The following is a 22,593-nucleotide window of genomic DNA, read 5'->3' as shown; positions in this document are numbered from 1 at the left end:
AGCCTCCTGTCACTGCCTCTATACCTGTCCTTCCTCGCCCTGCCCCCTCTTTCGCCACTGCAGATTGATTTTTCTGGCTTCTCCTTGTTCGCAGCAGCAGATGGCTGCCCTGTGGCTTCCAGGCGGGCACTGCTTAGGAGTCAGGGCAAGGCTGGGTTATACTGAGCTAACAAATGAACCTCCACTATCTCCATGGCTTCACAGAACAAAAGTTTATTTCTTCCTTCCCTTACTCGTCCACTGAAGGTGACAGACACACCACCGTCTTGAGAGCTGCCATCTCAGGAGATGGTTTCTAGGGGGAAAAGGGTCACTTCTCACCACCTCTGCCCAGAAGGGACACATGCCATTGTGCTCATAGTCCGTTCGCCCAAATTAGTCACGTGGCCCTTCCTACTACAGAGGGACAAAGAGGAACCCTATCTTGCAGTTCCAGGGGCCAGTTGGGATCGGTCCAAATTTCCTGAACCATCTGCATGTATTTCTTTTTTTTTTTTTTTTTTAATTTTTATTTATTTATGATAGTCACAGAGAGAGAGAGAGAGAGAGGCAGAGACACAGGCAGAGGGAGAAGCAGGCTCCATGCACCGGGAACCCGATGTGGGATTCGATCCCGGGTCTCCAGGATCGCGCCCTGGGCCAAAGGCAGGCGCCAAACCGCTGCGCCACCCAGGGATCCCCATGTATTTCTTTAATAGAGTTCTTCACTTTGGATTCCAGGGAACATTGATATAAAAAAACTGGGAGTGGGCACCTGGGTGGCTCAGTTGGTTGGACATCTGCCTTCGGCTCAGGTCATCATCTCTGGTCTTGTGATCGAGCCCTGTGTCAGGGTCCCTGCTCAGCAGGGAGTCTGCTTCTCCCTCTCCTTCTGCCCCTCCTCCTCCACTCATGCTTTCTCTCTTTCTCACCGCTCCCTCCAAAATAACTGTATGTGTATGTATATGTATGTGTGTGTATATATTATGTGTGTGTGTATACACACACACACATATATAATTTTAAAAAGATTGGGTTCCTGATCTCGTATGGATTAGTATGACCCTCACTCCTGTGAGCTTTGTAAATAGCGCATTAACAACAGCCAAGGATTAACGGGCAGGTACCACGTGCCAAAGGCTGTGCTAAGTCTTTACATTCATTGTTGATTTCATCCCTGTGATGGTCCTGCTTTCCTGCTGCCACAGCTTTTTGTTGTGGTCTGCTCTCTGTTCTGAAGGCCCTCCCCCCGGTCTTATTAAGAGCCCCTGCACCCCACTTTCCCTATTGTCCGGTAACACCTACACACCTGTGAGTGCCTCAGGCATCCCTTCCTCCAGGAAACCATTCTTGACCCCCCAGTCTGGAGTCCATTTATTTGTTACTGTATTTCTTCCATTCTGAGATAAACGTTTCCCACCATGTTTGAATATCCTTGAAATTGGGCTGTGTGTCTCGATGCATGCCTGTGATTGGCATTTTTTTTCCTTCCTTAGTGGTACACAAAAAATTGTGCTTCTTCCAGGGGGCATCTCAGGGGCTCCTGGATGGCTCAGTCTGCTGAATGTCTGCCTTTGGTTCGAGTCATGATCCCAGGGTCCTGGAATCGAGCCACGTGTTGGGCCCCCTGCTTGGCGGTGGGGGTAGTGAGGATGGCCTGCTTCTCTCTCTCCTTCTCTCCTTGCCCTTCCCCTCTGCTTGTTGCACTCACTCTATCTCTGTCTGGTGTTCTCTTTCATTTTTTTTTTTTTTTTTTTTAATTTTTTTTATTTATGATAGTCACAGAGAGAGAGAGAGGCAGAGACACAGGCAGAGGGAGAAGCAGGCTCCATGCACCGGGAGCCTGACGTGGGATTCGATCGCGGGTCTCCAGGATCGCGCCCTGGGCCAAAGGCAGGCGCCAAACCGCTGCGCCACCCAGGGATCCCTGGTGTTCTCTTTCAAATAAATAAATCTTAACAGCAACAACAAAAAACCCTCCAAAACAAGGGGCACCTCAGATTCAGTGAACTATAATAGAGGTTTTCATAGAATTGTTTCTTCTGGAGCTTTTATCTCCGTTTATATTAATATCCATCTCATCCTTTGTACATTAAACTCCGTTAAGTGCAGAAATAATGTCTTTTTGCTCATCCTTGTGTCTTGGGCATCTGCTGTCCCAAGCCTGGCTCAAGGTAGATCCCACTGATTATTTGTTGAATGAGGTGAGTCCTGTTCTTTGTTAAAGACAAGGCTTTGGGAGGAAGTAGCTCACTTGGAATCAGACAGCCAGTAAGTTGCCGAGCTGGGGGTTGACTTAGGTCTGACTTGCTCCAAGGCCAGGCTGAGTGCCTGCACTTTGCCTGTCTGCAGAAAACTCAAAGAACCTCTTTAGTCGCAAGATGATGCTATCAGTCCTGATGGGGGTATGAAAAAGACTTGGAGACCAAAGCTCAGCTAATACTCAGGATTGTTCATGGGGTAGTGGCCAAATAATGTTTTTTCCTTGTATACCTACACCTTCCTACTTTCTGCCCACAGGGATCCCAAAAGGAGCTGTTGAATTTGACTCAACAGGATTATGTGAACCGCATAGAGGAGCTCAACCAGTCGCTGAAGGATGCCTGGGCCTCGGACCAGAAAGTGAAAGCTCTAAAAATAGTCATCCAGGTCAGGTCTACTGTTTGTTTTGTTTTGTTTTTTTCCCCTCAGAATTTCCTATGTAAAATTCTTTTATAGATAATTAGGGTTTTTCAGAGGCCTGCCTTCAGGGCCTTACCCTAGTTTTTTTTTCATTTGTTCCATTTTCACATACTTCCTGTGAAAGGCCATGATGGTGAAATCTGTGTTTTTATGAGATGGCTAATCCCAGGGCCACCATGTACAGCTGCACAGGTTGTATACTGCACAGTTCTAGGACATTCAGCTTGGATTATGGAATTAATGATCCCCCCGCCCCCAACATACACCGTGGATTGCAAGGTTCACTGGCCCTGATACAGCTGCTGACACGTTTGTGATTTGTATGACTAAAGATTGGCCAACTGTCTTGGTTTTCCTTGATCAGATTTCCTTTGTATTTTTGGGACTAATTGTTCTGTGCCGCTGGTATATGCATTTTTGGCTCAGATTCTGCATAATTACGTGACAAAACATGTTTATGGTGTTAGGAGAGGTACATTTGTTGAATCCTTTTTTTGCCAAATTTGCTGATCTGTGACAACTCTTGGATCACAAGATCAAGTTTTGTAAGGAAAACAGCTTATTCTGTTTCTTGACCCGTCAGATCATCTTCTCTTGGCAAAACATGCTCAGAAGTACACTCTAAAAGGACTCATGTGTTCATTATGATTTTCAGAGCAGAGTTCACAAAATTTCTGAGCAGCCGTTTTAGTTTTCAAAAGGACAGTCCTGCTCTTGACGTCATGGCAGTGTGACATTTGTTTTCTCACCTTTTTATTTGGAGAGAAGGTTAGAGTCTGGCAGTCTTTACACTGGGTACTTGAAGTCTTTTAAGATGACACTTTGTATTGCTTTGTGTGTGTGTGTGTGTGTGTGTGTGTGTGTGGTGTTTCATGACAGAGGCAAACCCAAGCTCATTTCCCCTGGATCACAGTCATTAGTTTACAAAGTAAATACTCCTGAAGAAGAGTTCTCTCATCCTGGATGCGTGATGGGAGTTGCTTGCTGAGTGGCTCAAGTAAGAAAATATCTAAACTGACACGTGCTTCTTTAAAGTATTTTCATTGGCAACATCTCCCCATAAAGAATTGTAGTGTAGAGAACTTGATGTCCAAGAGTTTACATCTGGAGAAGATTTGATTCCTGTCTTCTCAAAGGAAAGAACCATGGAAGTGTTTCATTAACTCCACATCTGGTGAATAGTAACTGACTTTCCATACTTTTTAAGGACTGCTTCTTTAACCAAAAAAGAGAGTCTTAAGGGGCATAGTCTGGAGAAATATGCACAGTTCACCTTATTTGCTCTGTGATAAGGGATCCTCTGGTATAGTAATTTTACTGAAATGTATTTCAGTAATTTTTAGTAAGTTACTCAACTATTACACAACTCAGTTTTAGAGCATTTTCTTACCCCCCTCCCTCAAATTCCCTCAGGCCTATTTGCAGTCAGACCCTGCCACTTCCAGCCCCAGAAAACCACCAGTCTGCTTTCTGACTATAAATTCGCCTTGCCTGGATATTTTATGCATAGGGATCATTCAATATGTAGTCTGGATTCTTTCACTTATCATTACGTGTTTGAGGTTTATCCACGCTGTAGTATATCAATACTTTGTAACTTTTTACTGCTGACTAGTACTCCGTTGTATGGAGAACCACATTTTACTTACCTGTTAACAACTTGATGGGCGCTGAGGTCATTTCTACTCTGGCTGTTATGAATGATGTCACTTGTGAACATTTGTGTGGACATATGCTTTCATTTCTCTTGGGTGGATTCCTAGGAGTAGAATTGCTGAGTCTTATGATAAGGGAATGTGTTAACTTTTTGAGACATGGCCAAAATGTTTTGCGTTTGAAACCCCATCAGCAGGGCATGAGGGTTCCATTTCCTCTGCATCTTTTCCAATGCTTGCCTTACTCTCACTTCGGTTATAGCCACCCTAGTGGGTTTGAAGTGGTATCTCCTTTGTGGTTTAAATTTGCAATCCCTGGAGACCAATGATGTTAAGCTTCTTTTCATATGCTCTTTGGCCATTTTCGTATTTATGTTAGCCAAACGTGTGTTGAAAAAGACTTGCTCATTTTTAAAATTACATTATGTTCTTGTTGAGTTGTAACAATTCTTTATCCTTGATACAAGTTCCTTATCAATTGGGACGCCTGGGTGGCTGAGCACCTCCCTTCCGGCCAGGGCGTGATCCTGGAATCCCGAGATGAGTCCCGCATTGGGCTCCCTGCACAGAGCCTGCTTCTCCCTTTGCCTATGTCTCTGCCTCTCCCTGTGTCTCTCATGAATAAATAAATAAAATCTTAAAAAAAAAAAAAAAGTTCCTCATCAAGTAGCTGATCTACAGGAATCCTCTCCTAGTCTGTGGCTTGTCTTCATTTCCAGAATAATGTCTTTTGAAGTGGAAGAGTTTTTAATGTTAGTGAAATCCAGTTTATCAATTGTCTTTCTTTTGGCTCAGACTTTTGGAGTTCTAGCTAATAACTCTTCTCCTAATCCTAGTTTGTGAGAATTTTTTTCGTTTTCTTCTAGGAGGTTTTTTTTTTTTTATTAAGATTTTTAAGTAATCTCTATAGTTTGGGGGGCTCAAACTCACAACCCCAAGATCAAGAGTCGCATGCTCTAGCAACTGAGCCAGGCAAGCACCCCTCTTCTAGAAGTTTTATATTTTAGCTCCTACATCTAGGTTTATGGTCCATTTCAAAGTGATTTTTCTATCCAGTATAAGGGTCTAGATTTATTTGTTTCACATGTGCATATCTGGTTGTTCCATCAGTGTTTGTTGGAAAAGCTGTCTTTCCTCTATTGAATTATTTTGGCACCTTCATCAAAAGTCACCTGACCATAGATGTAAGGGTTTATTTCTGGACTTATAAGTCAATCCCATAAATCTGTATAAGTCTGTCGTTATTGCTAGTACCACACTGTCTTGATTACCATAGCTTTAGGGGAGGGTTTTGTTTTTGTTTAAGATTTATTTATTTTAGAGAGAGGGCATGCACAAGTGTGCAAGTGTACGCGGGAGGAGGAGAGGGAGAGAGAGAATCTTAAGAAAGACTCCATGCTGGGTGGAGCCCAATGAGAGGCTTGGGTCTCACGACCCTGAGATCAGGACCTGAGCCAAAGCCAAGAGTTGGATACTTCACCAACTGTATCACCCAGGTGTCCCCAGTAACTTTTGAAACTGTTTAGTGTAAATCTTTTAACTGGGTTCTTTTTTTTTTTTTTTTTCTCTCCCAAAAGTATTTTGGATATCCTGGGTCCTTTGCATTTTCATGTGATTTTTTTTTTTTTAGGATCAGCCTGTCAATTTCTGTCTACTACCTGCACCCCTCCCCCTGAAGAACTGGGATTTTGATAGGGATTGTGTTGGCTTTACAAAGTTGGTTAGATTTGCCATCTTAACAGTGGTGAGTCTACTGATGTGTAAAAGATATATCATTTCTTTCTGTTGATGGCATCTGGTTTTTCCTTTTTTCATTGTTGTGAATGGTGTTGCTGTGATCATTCTTGGATGTGTCTGCTGGCCTCTCTGGAGATGGGAGTCCATACCTGAGAGTAGAATTGCTTGGGTGCAGGGCATGTGCCTCTTCAGCTTTACCAGGCAATGCCAAATTGTTTTCTAGCATAGCTGTGCCAGCATGTGCTCGTAGCAGCTGTGGGATGGTGTGAGTCTGTGCTGTTGAGCATCCTAACAACATTTGGTATGAGCAGACTTTCTGTTTTAATCTTTCGAATTTAGGAAGTAATAAAATCATATTGTATTGTGGTTTTAATTTGCAGTTCTCTGATTATAATAAGATTGAGCCTCTTTTCACACATTTATTGGCCATTGGGGTTTCCTTCTCTGTAAAGTGGCTTTTGTTGATTCTTTCTGCACATTTTTTTCTATCATATTGTTTGTATTTTTATGTTATGTTTGTATTTTTCTTATTTTTAGGATTTTTTCCCCATGTATTCTTTTTTTTTTTAATTTTTAAAAATTTATTTATGATAGTCACAGAGAGAGAGAGAGAGAGAGAGAGAGGCAGAGACACAGGCAGAGGGAGAAGCAGGCTCCATGCACCGGGAGCCCGACGTGGGATTCGATCCCCGGTCTCCAGGATCGCGCCCTTGGGCCAAAGGCAGGCGCTAAACCACTGCACTACCCAGGGATCCCTTCCCATGTATTCTCAATAGTAATTATCCTCTGATTAATTAGTCTGCTTACTTCATTCAGCCCATCTTCCTTTCTTAGTACGTGGCCATAGGCTATGTTTTACTTCATTTTGTTTGGCTATTCAAATACACACACACACACACACACACACACACACACATATGTTCTAGAAATTGCCTAGTGTCCTTGTAGGATGTTGCTAATTGGAAACAAATGAAAAACACCCTTTTTAGTACTTTTCCAGCAGTGCTGATCCTTTCCATAGCAAGTATTTCAGGCAGAGTAATTTATCAGTCAGCTATTGAGGAAGTGTCTGCCACAGTGCTTCTCCACCTTGGCTGCACATCAGAATCCCTTGGGAGCTTTTAAAAAAGTCCTGAATCTGGGCTGTGCCCAGACCAGCTTGATCATAATCTCTGGGAGTGGGATCCAGGTGGCATTATTTTTAAAAGTTCCCCAGATGATTCTGAAGCTGAGAACCTGGGGGCTGTAGGTTCCTTAGTCCATTTGGAGGACGCTGCAGGTTGTGGGTCTCACGAACCCAGTGTATCCTGGGTTCTAGTGCAGCTGTCACTTGGAGCCTTTGTCAAAAATGCCTATTCTCTGGTACCTTGGCTGAAGGTTTTGACCAGTAGGTTTGACATGGAGCAAGGAATCTATTTTTTTTAATATATATATATATATATATTTTTATCCATGAGAGACACGCACAGAGAGGCAGAGACATAGGTAGAGGGAGAAGCAGGCTCCCCGCGGGGAGCCTGATGCGGACTCAATCCCAGGACCCCAGGATCATGACCTGAGCTGAAGGCAGATGCTCACCCACTGAGCCACCCAGGTGCCCACCTCTGTTTTCTAAAATGTAGGCTCTATGCCCAGCACGGAGCTCAACACAAGGCTCAGACTCAAGACTCAGATCTCCGACCCTGAGATCAAGAGTTGGAGACACTTAACCAACTGAACCACCTAGGTGCCCAGGGAATCCATAATTTCCACACACACACACACACACACACACACACACACACCCTAGCAGGCCTGATGTTAATTTTGGAAACTGCACCAAAGCTTTAAAAAACTGGCATCTTCAAATTAGTGATTTAAAGGGGGGATTTCAATGTGGGCCATAATTACGACTTTAACTGCGCACTTAAAAAATTCTGCTTCCTGTTCTCTTGAGTAAAATCGATGTTCTGTGATACCAGCTTGGGAGAAAAATCAGTACGCAGATGTTGGGAAGCCCCAGCTGTGTTTAATTTGAAGTCTTCTGTTTGAATTCTGGCTTCCCACCTCACCACTGGGCAGTAACTCCTCTCTGGGGGGCTCTGAGTAGGAACTCAGGAGACGTCACATCCCTAGGAACCAAGGGCTGTGTATTGTAAACAGTCACTAGGATTCAGAATTGTTTGCTTTTTCCAAGCCCTGAAATCTCATGGGGCAATTGTTTAAGTTGGAGCTCACATAAAGGGCATATGAAGAACACAAAGCAAGGCATCAGGAAGTGGACTTCTATGAATGTCCAAATGCCACGTTTGGTGTCAACACCATTGTTTTAACAGCTTACATCCCCCTCACCCTTCGGCCCTACCCCCCACTAACATTTGGGCTGTAAGACAATGTTTCACAATCAGAAACGCTGTTTACCTTTAGGCTGTAATACTGAGAAGACCCTTGATGAATGTAACAAGTTGGAAACTAGGTAACAGTTCCAAGCTGAAAACCTGTATCAGGCCACCTCTCCATCTGATACACATTATTTCCATTCTCTGCACGTGGGAAATGCATATTAAAGGACTCCTTCTAAAGGTCCAAGTGTCTTTTGTTTTTAAGTGACGTATTTGTACCTGAAGGTCAAGCATTGGAATGATAGAGTCTGGCGAGTTATTTAGTTCCTTGTGCTGACTTTTGAATTTGTCAAGATATCAGGGGCATTAAGCTTTGTTCTTCAAAGAAGAAATAGGTTTTTTGTTTCTGCTCATAAAAGAGGATTTAATCTGGGGTGTCTAGGGCTATGTTGTGTGGCTGTAGTCTTGCATTAAGAGTTGGTTTAGAATGTGTCAGGGCTCCTGGGTGGCTCAGTTGGTTGAGAGTCTGATTCATGATTTTGGCTCAGGTTGTGATCTCAGGGTGATGGGATTGAGCCCCAATTCACGTCGGGCTCCGTACTAAGTGTGAGCCTGCTTGGGATTCTCTCTTCTCCCTCTGCCCCTCCTGGCACTCACGCACACGCACGCGCTCTCTCTCTCTCTCTCTCTCTCTCTCTCTCTCTCTCGGTGTGTTAAAAAAAAAAAAAAGGCAAGCTGAACATGTTGATAGCACTTTGGCGTGAGTGATACAGGCATAGGGATTGAGTGAATCCCTGCAAAGCCAAAGTGTTCCCAATATTGCATATCGTAGTTGCAGAGAAACATGTGCTCTTTGAAACTTGTCCAGTTTCCTTTTAGAGGAAAATTTTAAAGTGAAGATAAATAATAGATGCTATGGGGATAAAAGGTACAGCATAGGGAATATAGTCAGTGCTATTGTGATAATGTTTTATGGTGACAGATGGTAGCCACACTTGTGAGCATAGCATTACATAGAGAGTTGTCTAGGGGCTATGTTGTCCACCTGAAACTGATGTTACATTGTGTGTCAACTGTACTTAAAAACCCAAATGTTAGTTTAAGAAATCCTGGAGATGTGCTTATGGGGTCATTTCATAGAAAAGGATGTTTTAAGAGTCAAGACCATTCTGATATAAACCAGAGCAAGCCATGCTGAAAAGTACTTGGAACAAAGGTGGAGTCATCATTGGGTGTATAAGCAAAAACTCTTCTGGATAAGATTCCTCAGTCCTCTGGCTTCCTTGGGGGGAGGTGATGGTGTCTTTCCATAAGAGGCTCTGTAGTGAGCAGCCTGGCCCCCCTGTGTCAAGAGGACAGTGGTTTTGCTTCTCATTATGTCTCCAGTGTCTTGCATGAGGCTTGGCACATGGTAAACACCTGCACTAGTTTGTAGAAATGAATTTTCCAGGCCTGGAGCATTGCAACCAAGTCCGACATGACAGAGTGAATTTCCTTTTCACTTCTCTTTTTTTTAGTGTTCAAAGCTTCTTTCGGACACAAGTGTTATTCAGTTCTACCCAAGCAAATTTGTCCTTATCACCGACATACTCGATACATTTGGTAAGTACTAGTCCTATTCATCTTCCAATCTAGGAAATACATTTGTTTTGCCAGACATTGAGTGGTAGTGTTGTTGCTTTAATTTCTGTTGTGGTTCAAGTAATTGAGTGAAACACAAGGGAGATCAAGCCACCCCGCTGCTCCCCAGTCAGTAACAAGGGTGCTGTTTTTGAGAGAATCTTAAATTATGTGTTTTCTAAGCTTCTGATAGGCTAGTGAAGCAAGCGAGTGAAGTTAGGGTGGGGTGGGAGGGATGGGGGAGGAAGCACACATCCTGTCTAAACCCGCTCCCATCCCTTGCCATGTCACAGTGTCTGGAACTCACTTTGTCAGAACTGAACTCAGCTTCCCTTCCCAGCACCCCAAGTGGGTTTCTGTCCTAGGGAATGGCAGCACCCTGCGCCCAAGCTAGAAATCTGAGAGTCTTCTCCCCTGTACCTTGTGTCTGGTCTGCCAATCCACTCTTTGGTCTCCTAGGTCTCTCTCCACTTTGTCCATTTTTATCAGTCTTCCCTGGGAACACCTGAGCTCAAGCCAACAGTCCTCTCGTGCTTGGACTGACAAGGCAGCTCTCGTGCGGCTTCTTGCAACATCATCCTGGGATCACAACCTGAGCCGAAGGCAGATGCTCAACCCCTGAGCCATGCAGGCATCCCCTGAGTTCTCTCTGTAGTCAAAGACCTGTTTTATTTCTCTTGTACTTGGCTCACAGGGGAGATTTTGCTTTCCGTGAAAATTACAAATGTGTGTACGTTTGACCTGGCAACTTCACCTCTGGGAACTCATCCCATTGGTGATAGCAGAACCCTGGAAACAACCCAAGTGGCCATCAGTAGGGGACCAGTTAAATTAATGATGGTCCATTGGTACCCTGGAGCAGAGGAAGCCCATAAGAACGAGTGAGGACATGCTCCATGTTCCAGTGTGGAGAGATCTCCAGGGTATCTATGTTGTCACGTGAAAGAGTCAAGACACAGAACAGCCATGGAGTATATTCTGTTTTGTGTAAGAAAGGAGAGATTAGGATACTGGTTCACATTCACTTTGGTTTGCCTGAAGAACAATTAGAAGGAATTTGTCCAAGAAATTGAATGGAAGCAGGAGCCCACAGAGGCCGGCAGGGGCAGTGGGGTGGATAGGGATGGGCCAGAGAGAAACTTCCCTCCGTTACCGAAGCCTTTTTTTGAATTTTGAATCAGGGGGATGTTTTTCTTTTTTAAAACCAAACATTCAAATGAGGTACCAGCTTTCAACACCATTCTCCTTCCTCCACTTCCAGACAGTGCTCCCAGTGGTGCTCTAGTCAGGATGTGGTGGCGAATAACATTCCTCAGGATCGGGAGGCAGCACCGCTGCAGGTGCTCCAGGAGACTCTGTTGTGCTCTGTGTGGAACAGAATGCACGTTTTTCACCTTTTACAAAAGGAGTGGGGATCTGCCTCACTTGGGTGGAAGGTCAGAGCGCTGAGATCCTTCCCACATGCAGGGTTGTAACACTACTCTGTAGGCAGGTTGCTTGATGGTGTGCGGGCAGGTGCTTAATGGTTGATGTGACTAACCCAGGTTGCTGGGCAGGGTTGTGGGACGTGGCTCTGAGCTTGTGCACAGGTGAAGGCTCATGCTGGAGCTCTTCCAGAAGTACCGAGCACAGAGCTGGCCTTTGTCCCATGCCTGTGTCTCCTGTTCTTGAGTCGCGTACACCTGAGCCTTGGTTTCTTCCCCTGTAAAATGGGCATTATAGGTCCTGCCTCTGGGGGTGTTTGGAGGGAATTAATTAAGAGAATGCATAGGAAGCATGTCCTGTTTTTCCTTTCCCAAGAGCTTGCTGGCGGGATCAGTGTAAGTGACTTTGAACAGTCTCTGGTACAAAGTTAAGTGTTCAGAAAATGTTAGTGGCTGCTACTGCCATGACTTACTTATTTTAGTGTTTTTTGATTCATAAGATGGCAAGTTAGGAAAGGCAGTAAATCTAGGATTGGGTGTTAGTTCTCAAGACCATTGTCTATTACTGTAACAAAGGAAAACAAAATTCACCAAACTCGTTTGGCCAAAGATGATTTTGTAGTTCAAGGCCTCTTAGCATATGAACGTAAAGTATAAAAATTGCTTGTGGTTTTAGAGGGGTGGTGGGCTTCTTATGGAGGAAGTAAAGGTGTTTTGTGCTTTTCAGTCTGGTCCATGGACCATAGCAGGTGAGAGGTTACACAGCTGCCCAGCATGGTTTGCTGTGTGATGGCCCAAGGTAAAACTGTATACCGTCCAGTACCTTGTTCTGTGGTCATCAGAGAGGAGGCCCTTGGCTGCAGGTAAAGGAAAACACTTCCTACCAGGGGGAAAAAGGCAAGTGGCTCTGAAAACTGAAGTTTGTTCTCTTGAGGCTTCCTGGAAACTTCTCAGTTGAGCTGATGGTATAGAGCAGGGGTTTTCATCCTTGGCTGCACACCTGGGAAGCTTTAAAAACAATTCCAGGGGCGCCTGGATAGCTCAGTGGTTGAGCCTCTGCCTTTGGCTCAGGTCGTGATCCCGGGGCCCTGGGATTGAGTCCTGCATCAGGCTCCCTTCAGGGAGCCTGCTTCTCCTGCCTATATCTCTGCCTATCTCTCTCTATCTTTCATGAATAAATAAATAAAATCTTAAAAAACACACACAAAAAAACCCCCCAAACACTCCCAGTGGTCAAGCTGCACCCTAGATCAATTCTGTCAGAACCTCTAGGGACAGACACAGACACCAGCCTATTTTCAGGTGCCCCCCAGGTGCTTTGAGTGTTTAGCTGAGGTTAGGGACCAGTGTGGTTCAGAGGGAGGAGGGAGGCTTGTTACTATTTTTAGGGATTCCTGATTCCCACACCCACGGCAAATTTTAGCTCAGAGACCCATGGTGCTTGTCTAAATCCATGATTCTCACACTTGGGTGTATGTAAGAATTCCCTAGCAAGGTTATTCAAAATTCATATTGCTAGTCCTCCCCCTACAAAATACTATTTTTCGCTAGCTCTGAGGTGGGCACCAGCAATGTGCCTTTTCAACAAGTATCTTTATGTAATTGTAACGTAAGTACTCCATACTGGGAGAGGCATCTGGATGGCTTCTCTTCTGTTGGATGGCTTCCTGCCCTTTGTACTAGCCTTGTGTCATTTCTTGGTGAAGTCATTTGACTCCATGTTCTTAGAACTTCCTGTCTCTTTTCCCATGTGTGATTCTTTGCTTCCCTGAATGATGGGATCATAGGGTGGGGGGTGGGGGGGTAATAACACGAGCTCAGGGAAATACTTTTGACATTAAAGGTAATTTGGGGAGGCTCCAGGAAAGGAATAGAACTATAATTTCTATCCCTTCAATGTTGATAGCGTTTTCCACAGTACCACAGACAGAATAAAGCTTTTAGTGCTAGATGAAGGGGTGACATGTGGATCAAATCTACCCTACCCACTTGTTTCTTTTTTTTTTTTTTTTTTAAGATTTTATTTATTTATTCATGAGAGACACAGAGAGAGAGAGAGGGGCACAGACACAGGCAGAGGGAGAAGAAGCAGGCTCCATGCAGGGAGCCCAACATGGGACTCGATCCCAGGTCTCCAGGATCACGCCCTGGGCCAAAGGTGGTGCTAAACCGCTGAGCTACCGGGGATGCCCCTGCCCACTTGTTTTTTGTAAATAAAGTTTTATTATTATTGGAACACAACCAGCCACCTCCATTTGTTTATACATTGTCTATGATTGCTTTTCAGCTACAGCAGCGATTTTAATAGTTGCAGCAGTGACCTATGACCCACATCACCTGAAATATGTTTGTTTATGCATCTAATAAATACTGAGCATCCATGGTATGCCGGGCACTGATCTTAGTACTGAAGATATATCTGTGAACAGAACAGACACAAGTTTCTACCCTTTTAGCACTTGCTAGTTGAATCTCAAATTTTGATGCTTCAGGCAGATCATATACCTGAGTGAAGCAGGCAGTTGCTGAGATGCAGTGTGGTGGAGATGGGGACAAACTGGGTGCTACATATGCCATTTGGAGTGGCGGTTACTGATCTGTCGTAGCTCATTTTTGTCCTGTAGGGAGATGGGCCATCTTTGGCATATCATTTGTGAAGAAGCAGGAAACCTGGTCTTTCACATGAATGAAAGTTTTTCCTTCTTGGCAACTAATTAAAAAAAATGTTAAAGCATTTCATGAGCCTTGGTGTTGTGGGCCAAACAAAATGGACCCCTGGCTGGTTTCCACGCACAGGCTGCCCATTTGCAGCCTCTGACTTAGAAGCATAACGTGACTGTTCAGTGTTGAGTGAATGGAGGTACCTGTGGTCCCTTTGGCTGTAAGCTTCCCACCCTAAGGGGAGAAGGATGACTTTCCTGCATCACAGAAAGAACAAGTCCCCTCGTTTTATTAAAAACATAAACAAAAGAAACGTTGCTTAAAATTTGTCCCACTGGGTGGCAGCATACTATCATAAGTTAAAGTGCTCTGGGAAATGCCATCTCTGTCCCTAATTAACAAACGTTTATTTAACGTTTGCTCCTGAAGAGAGTGATGCTAACGCCATATGGCCTTTTGTCCCCAGGAAAGCTCGTGTATGAGCGCATCTTCTCCATGTGTGTGGATAACCGCAGCGTCTTACCAGGTAATGTCATAGCTGTTCTACTGGTTTCACTCTGCCCCTGGAGTTGTGATTAGAAGGCTTCTATCAAGTCAGGATTTATGGAGACTCGGTATAAGATTTGTTTTGTTTTTCGTGTGTTAAAAGTAGAAGAAACAGCTTTGCAGATTTCTGATCGTCTCTGTTTTCTAAAAACATTAGATGGTTTTTAAATGGCCTGGCTAAGAATTTGGGCAAGTAATTTGAATCCACGAAAATGAAGATATTACAACTAGATTCAGCTGAACTTTTATACCAACCTAAATTCCTCCACCTGCTTGACATTTCTTCCTTTATATCTTTCCTGAGAAGCCAATTGCAGAAACGGACTCCATATTAAAGAACAATGTCAAATAAATCAATAACAGATACTTTGAATTTACAATCTGTGCATAAGTGATGTGTGCATTAAATTTATTGCCAATGCATTTAAAATTCTCAGGGGGTTATTATGTAACAACTTGTTTAGTGAATCTCTGTTGTCATGTAAATGATGATTTATCTGGCAACATGGAACTCTCAGCAGCAGCTTTTCTTACCTCTCGCCCCTCCTTTCAGATTCCTAGACTTGCTGTAAGGAAACATTTTTTTATCTATACAAGTTACAACAATGAACTTGCTCCAGCTGCTCCGGTTCTCAGCTAGATGATGGCATCAGCGACAGTAACCCATAATTGACCTGTTCGCATATTCATTCTTTCCTTCATCTATGTATCTGTTATCTTATTTATTTACTTTTTTAAGATTTATTTATTTGAGAGAGAGACAGATAGTGAGAAAGAGCATGAGTGGGGAGGAGAGGGAGAAGCAGGCTCCCTGCTGGGCAAGGAGCCCAATGTGGGGCTCGATTCCAGGACCCTTGGATCATGACCTGAGCTGAAGGCAGACAATTAACCAACTGAGCCACCCAGGTGTCCCTGTATATGTTATTTTATTTATTTTATTTTATTTTATTTATTTTATTTTATTTTATTTTATTTTTTTGTATTTGTTATTTTAAAAATGACTTGATATAGCTATTTCTCAGAAAGAGACAGAACTCCTTATACCTTTAGGGCTCGGAGAGTCATCTTGTATCAGATGAGCAAACCCATGGGGAAGAGCCAAAGACTTGCCATGGCCCTGCCCAGCTAGTGGGAGCCTTGCTTTTGTGCTGGATCTGTGCTGTCCAACATGGTGGCAACTGGTCATGGGGGGGGCACTTGAGATCTGGCCAGTCCAAACTGAGGTGTGGTGTGTGTATTAAAAATACACTAGAGTTCAGAGACTTAATACAAACAAAAGACCATGAAATATCTCACCAATGATTTTTAAAATCGATCACATGTTGAAATGACATTTTGGATGAATTGAGTTAAATGATGCATTTTATTAAAATTTGTTTTATCCCTTTGAACATGGCTCACATCATATTCTTATTGGATGGTGCTGTTCTAGACCCTCCCCTGCACCACATCACATGTGTGATGTTTTTAACAGTCCCTCCCGTGTTCTAAGGCATCTCAAGATTGGGAAGCAGTGGGATGCCTGAGTGTCTCAGTGGTTGAGCATCTGTCTTTGGCTCAGGGCGTGATCCTGGGGTCCTGGGATCAAGTCCTGCATCAGGGTCCCCACAGGGAACCTGCTTCTCCCTCTGCCTATGTCTCTGTCTTTCTCTCTGTGTCTCTCAGGAATAAATAAATAAAATCTAAAAAAAAAAAAAAAAAGATTGGGAAGCAGGGAGTCTGGAGGGGTAGGCAGGGCCAGCTTCGGAGCTTGAGTGCAAAGGCCTTCTCTCTCAGCTTTAAGGATTTGGGAATAGATCTAGGTACACTTAGTTAACTTAAACTTGCCAACTTGTATGCCATGTCAGCAGCAGTAAATGCTTGCCTCTAAGCAAAATTAAACCCAAATAGATGTTTTTTGTGGCTACAATAATATATTTTTTTAAAGATTTTACTTTTTAGTAATTTCTATATCCAATGTAGGTCTTGAACTCACAACCCCAAGATCAAGAGTTGCATACTATACTGACTGAGCCAGCCAGCTGCCCCTACAACAGCATTCCCCCCACCCAAATATTTATTTATTTTATTTTATTTTTATTTTTTATTTTTTTTTTCTATTTATTTATTTATTTAGAGAGGGACAGAAGGAGGGGCAGAGAGGGAGAGAGAAAGAATATCTCAAGCATGGAGCCTGACTTGGGGTTTGATCTCACAACCCTGAGATTATGCCCGGAGCTGAAATCAAGAGTCAGGTGCCTAATCAACTGAGCCACCCAGGCGCCCCACAACAGCATTTTCCCCCCAAAGATTTATTTATTTGAGAGAGAGTGAGTGAGCACAGGGAGTTGGTGGGGGGGGGGGGAGGAAGAGGGGGAGAGAGAATCTCAAGCAGACCCCCTGCTGAGCATGGAGCCTGACTTGAAACTTGATCTCGGGACCCTGAGATCATGACCTGAGCCGAAATCATGAGTTGGACGCCTATCCAGCTAAGCCACTCAGGCGCCCCTCCAACAGTATTTTTTAAAATGCTTTTTGATACACAATCTACTCCTTCCTACTGTTGTACACCTAACCACATAATATTTATATTACCTGTCTAACCCCCCCAGAGTCCTTTGAATTTGCATTTACAATAATTTTCCTTCCTCCTAATTTTCACTAAGTATACAAACAATATTTTAGAGCCAATTAAGGAAAAATTACTAACAACCTCCTACCTAAACTATAGAAGTTCAAGATAGTAGACTATCTATTCATTTCTAGTCCTTGTCTAAATTTGTTAATTAGCACTTTTATCACTAAAACCCTTCCTTCCTCAATACTTTTTTTTTCCCTCGAGCGATGCAAATCAGGCTTCTGTTTTTCTTGAAAATAATGTAATTTTTTTCTTCTTTCAGTGAAAATCTTCCTCTGCATGTAGTGTTCTTTGGTTCTAAGAACATGAGAGGGAAAAGGGGAAATTTCTCTAAAAAATGTCAGTGATTTTGGGGATGTCTCTTAGCAATATTTATGAAGAAAGCTTTTGAAATCTGTGTGGAATCCTGCCTAAAGAGATTATGTACAGAGAGAAATCTGGTGGCAGGTGTGCTCATTCTTTCCAGTTGAATCAAGTTCTGACTGGTGACTTAAATTTTTGTGTCCTTCACCTTCAGGAATTTTAACTAAGGCATACCTATTTTATGAGTTTAGAAGGAAGGATACTGGTGTCCTTTTGGGTCAGGGAACGTACATATCCCTGTAGGTGATGGTTTCCCCCTACCGTTTCTTAATCCAGCATATGCGTGGAGAGACCATCCACCCTACATGATAAAGTAACTTTATTTCCATCATGGGATAGATATCTTGGGTTTATGATGTTGTGGTTGTTGTCAGCATTCCCATCTCCAGTTTTTCCCCATGGCTGATGTTGGCTGCATCTGGATAAGCACGTCCCTAGCTGACCTGGCCTTTCACGTGCATGCTAAGATGACATCCCTATAAGCACCGTTATGTAAAGAGACCTCTCACTCGTTGGGTCGCCAACTTGGCAAAGGAAAGAGAACTAGATTCCTTGGTCTCCCTCCTCCTAAGATATCCACAGAAGTTCAAGGTTGACAAAAGAACCAGTGTAAAAGAAAAATAGGTGGGAATAGAAAGAAGCATCTCAGCTCTTTGTTATATTGAAGTCTGTGAATTAATTTCCACATTCTGAATTGGTTCTCCATGTAAGCAGCCCAAGTGCTAAAGTATAAATCATGTCACATTAGGCCCTTCCTCTGCTGAGAACCCTTCAGGGAGTTACTGTTGCACTAGGAAAACTCTCAATCTCCTTACCGAGGCTGCAGCCCTGTATGGTTTGGCATACAGTGCCTGCTTCTCTCCTGCCTGCCTGCCCCATTGGCTTGCTTTTTTCTTCTTTGACCATCTGGAGGTCATAGCTACCTCAGGACCTTTGCACCTGATGTTTCTTCTTCCTGGAATACACTTCCTCTACATCTAAACACGGCAGACTTCTTTTTGCACTTCAGGGCTCTGCTCGAATGCCACCTCTGCCAGAGTCTTCTCTGCCCATCCTGTGTAATGACATTGTACCCTCAAGTCATTGTCTAGCCTAATACTTAGTTTTATATCTTTCATAGTATTGGCTATTACTAGATATTACCTGATTTGTTTGCTTGCTTGCTTATTCTTTTCACTGTTTATTATGTTTTTCTCTCCACTGGAATATAAGCTTCATGAGGACAGGGTCTGTCTTGTGTATTGTTAACTCTTGAGAGCCTAGAATATTACTTTTAGTTAAGACATTTGTGTTCAGCAAATGAAGTATAAAAATGTAAGATTTGGGATGACTGGGTGGCTCAGCAGTTCAGTGTCTACCTTTGGCCCAGGGCGTGATCTTGGAGTCCTGGGATTGAGTCCCACATCAGGCTTCCTGCATGGAGCCTGCCTCTCTCTCTGTGTCTCTCTCATGAATACATAAAAATAAAATCTTAAAAAAAAAAAAAAAAAAAGAATGTAAGATTTACTTTGCTACAAGAATTTAAATAACTTTGGTTTTTTTGAGTAAGTTCTAAACCCAAAGTGGGGCTTCAACCCATGACCCCAAGATGAAGAGTTGTGTGAACCAGCCAGCACCCCACTTTGCTACAGGATTTTATTTTTTATTTTTTTAAAGATTTATTTATTCATGAGAGACCCAGAGAAGGCGGGGGGGGGGGGGGGGGGGGCGGCGGGGGGGGGGCAGAAACACAGGCAAAGGGAGAAGCAGGCTCCATGCAGGGAGCCCGCCCAATATGGGACTTGATCCCGGGACTCCAGGATCATGCCCTGGGACAAAGGCAGGTGCTAAACTGCTGAGCCACCCAGGGATCCCTTGCTATAGGATTTTGAAGTCCTACCTAACATAGTTTTCTCTTAAATTATCTCTTAAGCTAGAAGGAAAGCCTGAAGCCTTTGTACTGGCATGTGCAGATGATCATATAGCTTACAGGTGATGTGGAACCCGGGACAGCTTGCACTGCTATACCCCTGGGATCTCCCAGCGTCCAGCCATGGGCTTCAGTAGACGAGGCATTTGCCAGGGCTGGTGGCTTATACCTTATGGTGATGCTAGCTCACTTCTGAATCTCCAGTCCCTCATCTGTAAAGTGAGGGATTTTATTGACCTCAGAGACTTACTTTTGCTTTTGGGTTTCAGATCCCATGATTCAGTCATATGAAGGGAAATTAATCCCACCCATCCTTTTTCCACAAGGCATGATTGACAAATGAATTTAAGAATAACCCTTTTCCTGTCTGGATCTCTTGGAACTTGGGGGGGGGCGGGGAGTTACTTTTAAGTGCATGGGTTCAGGGCAGGAAAGGGGAAATCATAATTCCCTTCCCTTTGGAACTGGCAAGTGAATGGTTCTTGAATGAATGAAGCATTCTATAGCATCCAAAAATAAGGTAAATACTTGAGATTGCAATTCCAAAATATCTGCAGTTGTGATTAGTGACGGTTCTCTGCCAGGGAGTACCTGGAGGTTTATCTTTTTGCTGATTCCATCGGAGTTTTGATCACCTTAATTGTGTGCCATCAAGTTGCAGAAAGCAGGATTGGGGATGAAAAATGACTCTGTGCACAAGATGAGGACTGCAAGCTAGGGTTTGTTTGCGATCTTCTAAAATGACTAACTTCTCCCTTTTTGATTTTTTTTTTTTTAATTGTAAGCAAACTGTGCCACATGTGGGACTTGAACTCCTGACTCTATGATCAAGAGTTGCATGCTCTACTGACTGAGACAGCCAGCAACCCCCCCTTTTTAACTGAATCCTAAAAGTATAAAGCACATCCGGTGGTGGGGATCTAATATGTGGAAATCATTTAGAAGAAATCATTTCTATGCAAGAGTTCCACAGTGGCCTTCTTGGTGATGAGTTTGGGTGTTTTTTTGTTTGTTTTTAATTTATTCATAGGAGACAGAGAGAGAGAGGCTCTTGTGGGGAGCCCGATGTGGGACTCTCCATCCCAGGACTTAGGATCACTCCCTTAGCTGAAGGCAGACACTCAACCACTGAGCCACCCAGATGCCCTGGGCGGAGTGGTTGGGTTGGGGTGGGTTGATTGTTGTTTTCATTGTTCCATACTCTCTTCGATTCTTTATTAAGATACATGTCATAAAAAGGTTGGGACTGATAGGGTAGCCAGCCTAGGGCCAGGGATCATGACTTCTGTCGTGTTGCTCTCATGGTTCAAGCTGGTGATGGAGGCTCCAGCATCGCATTGGCATTCCAGCCAGCAGGAAGGAAGGAAGAGAGGGAGGAAGGGAGGAAGGGAGGAAGGAAGGGGGAGGTGTTCCCTTAGATATTTCTCAGAAGTTGCATTTCTAGGGGCTTGTATCTAGGGGCCAGAACTTGGTGGCATGTCCACACCTGGCTGTGATGACCAGATACCCAGAAGAAAAGGGACAGGTCCATGACTGAAGGAAGAGAACAGAGAATGGGGGAAGCTGGTGGTGTTGCCAGCAGATGACTCAAGTTTGGAGGAAGTGTTGAGCTGGCAGCTTGACTGGCAGGTTTTTCACCTCAGGGCTTTGATTTACTGGTCTGGCCCAGGGGATATTTAGAGCACAAGCTTGGATTACATGTCCTGTTATACTTGCAGGTTTCTTTTCTTTCTTTCTTTCTTTTTTTTTTTTTTTTAAAGATTATTTATTTATTTATTATTTATTTATTTATTTATGACACAGAGAGAGGCAGATACACAGAGGGAGAAGTAGGCTCCTCATAAGGAGCCCAATGCGGGACTCAATCCCCGGACCCAGGATCACACCCTGAGCTGAAGGCAGACGCTCAACCACTGAGCCACCCAGATGTCCCTACTTGCAGGTTTCTAAAGCATCTGGAATTCCCAACTGTATTGTGTAGTTACTGGTGGGTATAGCAAGACTCTCTGGGTTGTGTTAGAGGCAGGAGCTAAGAATGAAGGTATTGGAGCCAGGCCACCTGGGTTGAATTGCAGCTCTGATATTTGCTTGCTCTGTGCCCTAACCATTTCTGCACCTTGATCTCTGCATCTGGCAAAGAGTAAATAAAAGTTTGTATGGTGGGGTGCCTGGGTGGCTCAGTTTAGTGTCTCCCTTCAGCTCAGGTCATGATCTTAGGGTCCTGGGATCGAGCCCTGCATCGGGTTCCCTGCTCAGTGGGGAATCTGTTTCTCCTTCTCTCTCTGCCTCTATCACTGTCACCAATTGTTTCTTAATAATATTAATATTAATATTATTTGGAAGGAAAGAACCAGAAGAACTGGGTAGGCCACCCCTTCTTCATTGTAATGTTCTATCTCAGGACTCATAGCAGCTGTAACAGATCTGAAGAATTAGCTCGGTCTCTCTGTCTCTCTCTTGCATGTGCTCTTTCTCTAATAAATAAAATCTTGAAAAACAAAAAAATTAGGGGCACCTGGGTGGCTCAGTTGATTAAATGTCTGCCTTTGGCTCAGTTTATGATCTTGGGGTCCTGGGATCGAGCCCTGCATTGGGCCTCCCTGCTCATTGGGGAGTCTGCTTCTGCTTATACTCTCTCTCTCAAGTGAATGAAGTCTTTAAAGAAAAAAAAAGTGTATGATAGAGGGATGTTGTAGGGATGAGGTGTCCTGATGTCTGAGTGGCATTTGGAAAGCCTCATATGTGGGCTATCACTGTCACCAATTGTTTCCTAATAATAATAATATTTGGAAGGAAAGAGCTAGAAGAACTGGACAGGCTACCCCTTCTTCTCCATTGTACCGTTCTCAGGACCTGTAGCAGCTGTAACAGATTCGAAGAATTAGCAGGACTGATTTGGGTCTTGTTTTTGTATTGCAGATCACTTCTCTCCAGAGAATGTAAATGACACGGCCAAAGAAACATGCTTAAATTGGTTTTTCAAGATTGCTTCCATCAGGGAACTCATTCCAAGATTGTATCCTTTTTTTTTTTTTTGGGGGGGGGTCTAATGATTTTAGAGATAGGCTGAAAGAGTTGT

At 43.7% G+C, this 22,593-nt stretch overlaps 1 protein-coding gene across 6 annotated transcripts in view; it reads left to right on the top strand.

Annotated features, from left to right (window-relative positions):
• VPS35L (VPS35 endosomal protein sorting factor like) overlaps positions 1-22,593 on the top strand; it is a 115,611-nt gene that overhangs the window by 18,585 nt on the left and 74,433 nt on the right. For 4 of the 6 annotated variants that reach the window (XM_038540213.1, XM_038540212.1, XM_038540215.1 and 1 more), the window contains 5 exons: positions 2,500-2,628; positions 5,947-6,060; positions 9,892-9,976; positions 14,546-14,605; positions 22,434-22,530. In XM_038540213.1, the coding sequence (XP_038396141.1) occupies positions 2,500-2,628; positions 5,947-6,060; positions 9,892-9,976; positions 14,546-14,605; positions 22,434-22,530 (485 nt within the window). The remainder of the gene's footprint in view (positions 1-2,499; positions 2,629-5,946; positions 6,061-9,891; positions 9,977-14,545; positions 14,606-22,433; positions 22,531-22,593) is intronic. The other 2 variants (XM_038540214.1, XM_038540217.1) reach the window with 1 other exon arrangement.

The sequence above is a fragment of the Canis lupus genome, chromosome 6 (genome assembly GCF_011100685.1).
Source record: "Canis lupus familiaris isolate Mischka breed German Shepherd chromosome 6, alternate assembly UU_Cfam_GSD_1.0, whole genome shotgun sequence".
NCBI lineage: Eukaryota > Metazoa > Chordata > Mammalia > Carnivora > Canidae > Canis > Canis lupus.
The sequence above is the reverse complement of the archived record's forward strand: the minus strand, read 5'-3'. Positions and strand labels throughout refer to the sequence as shown.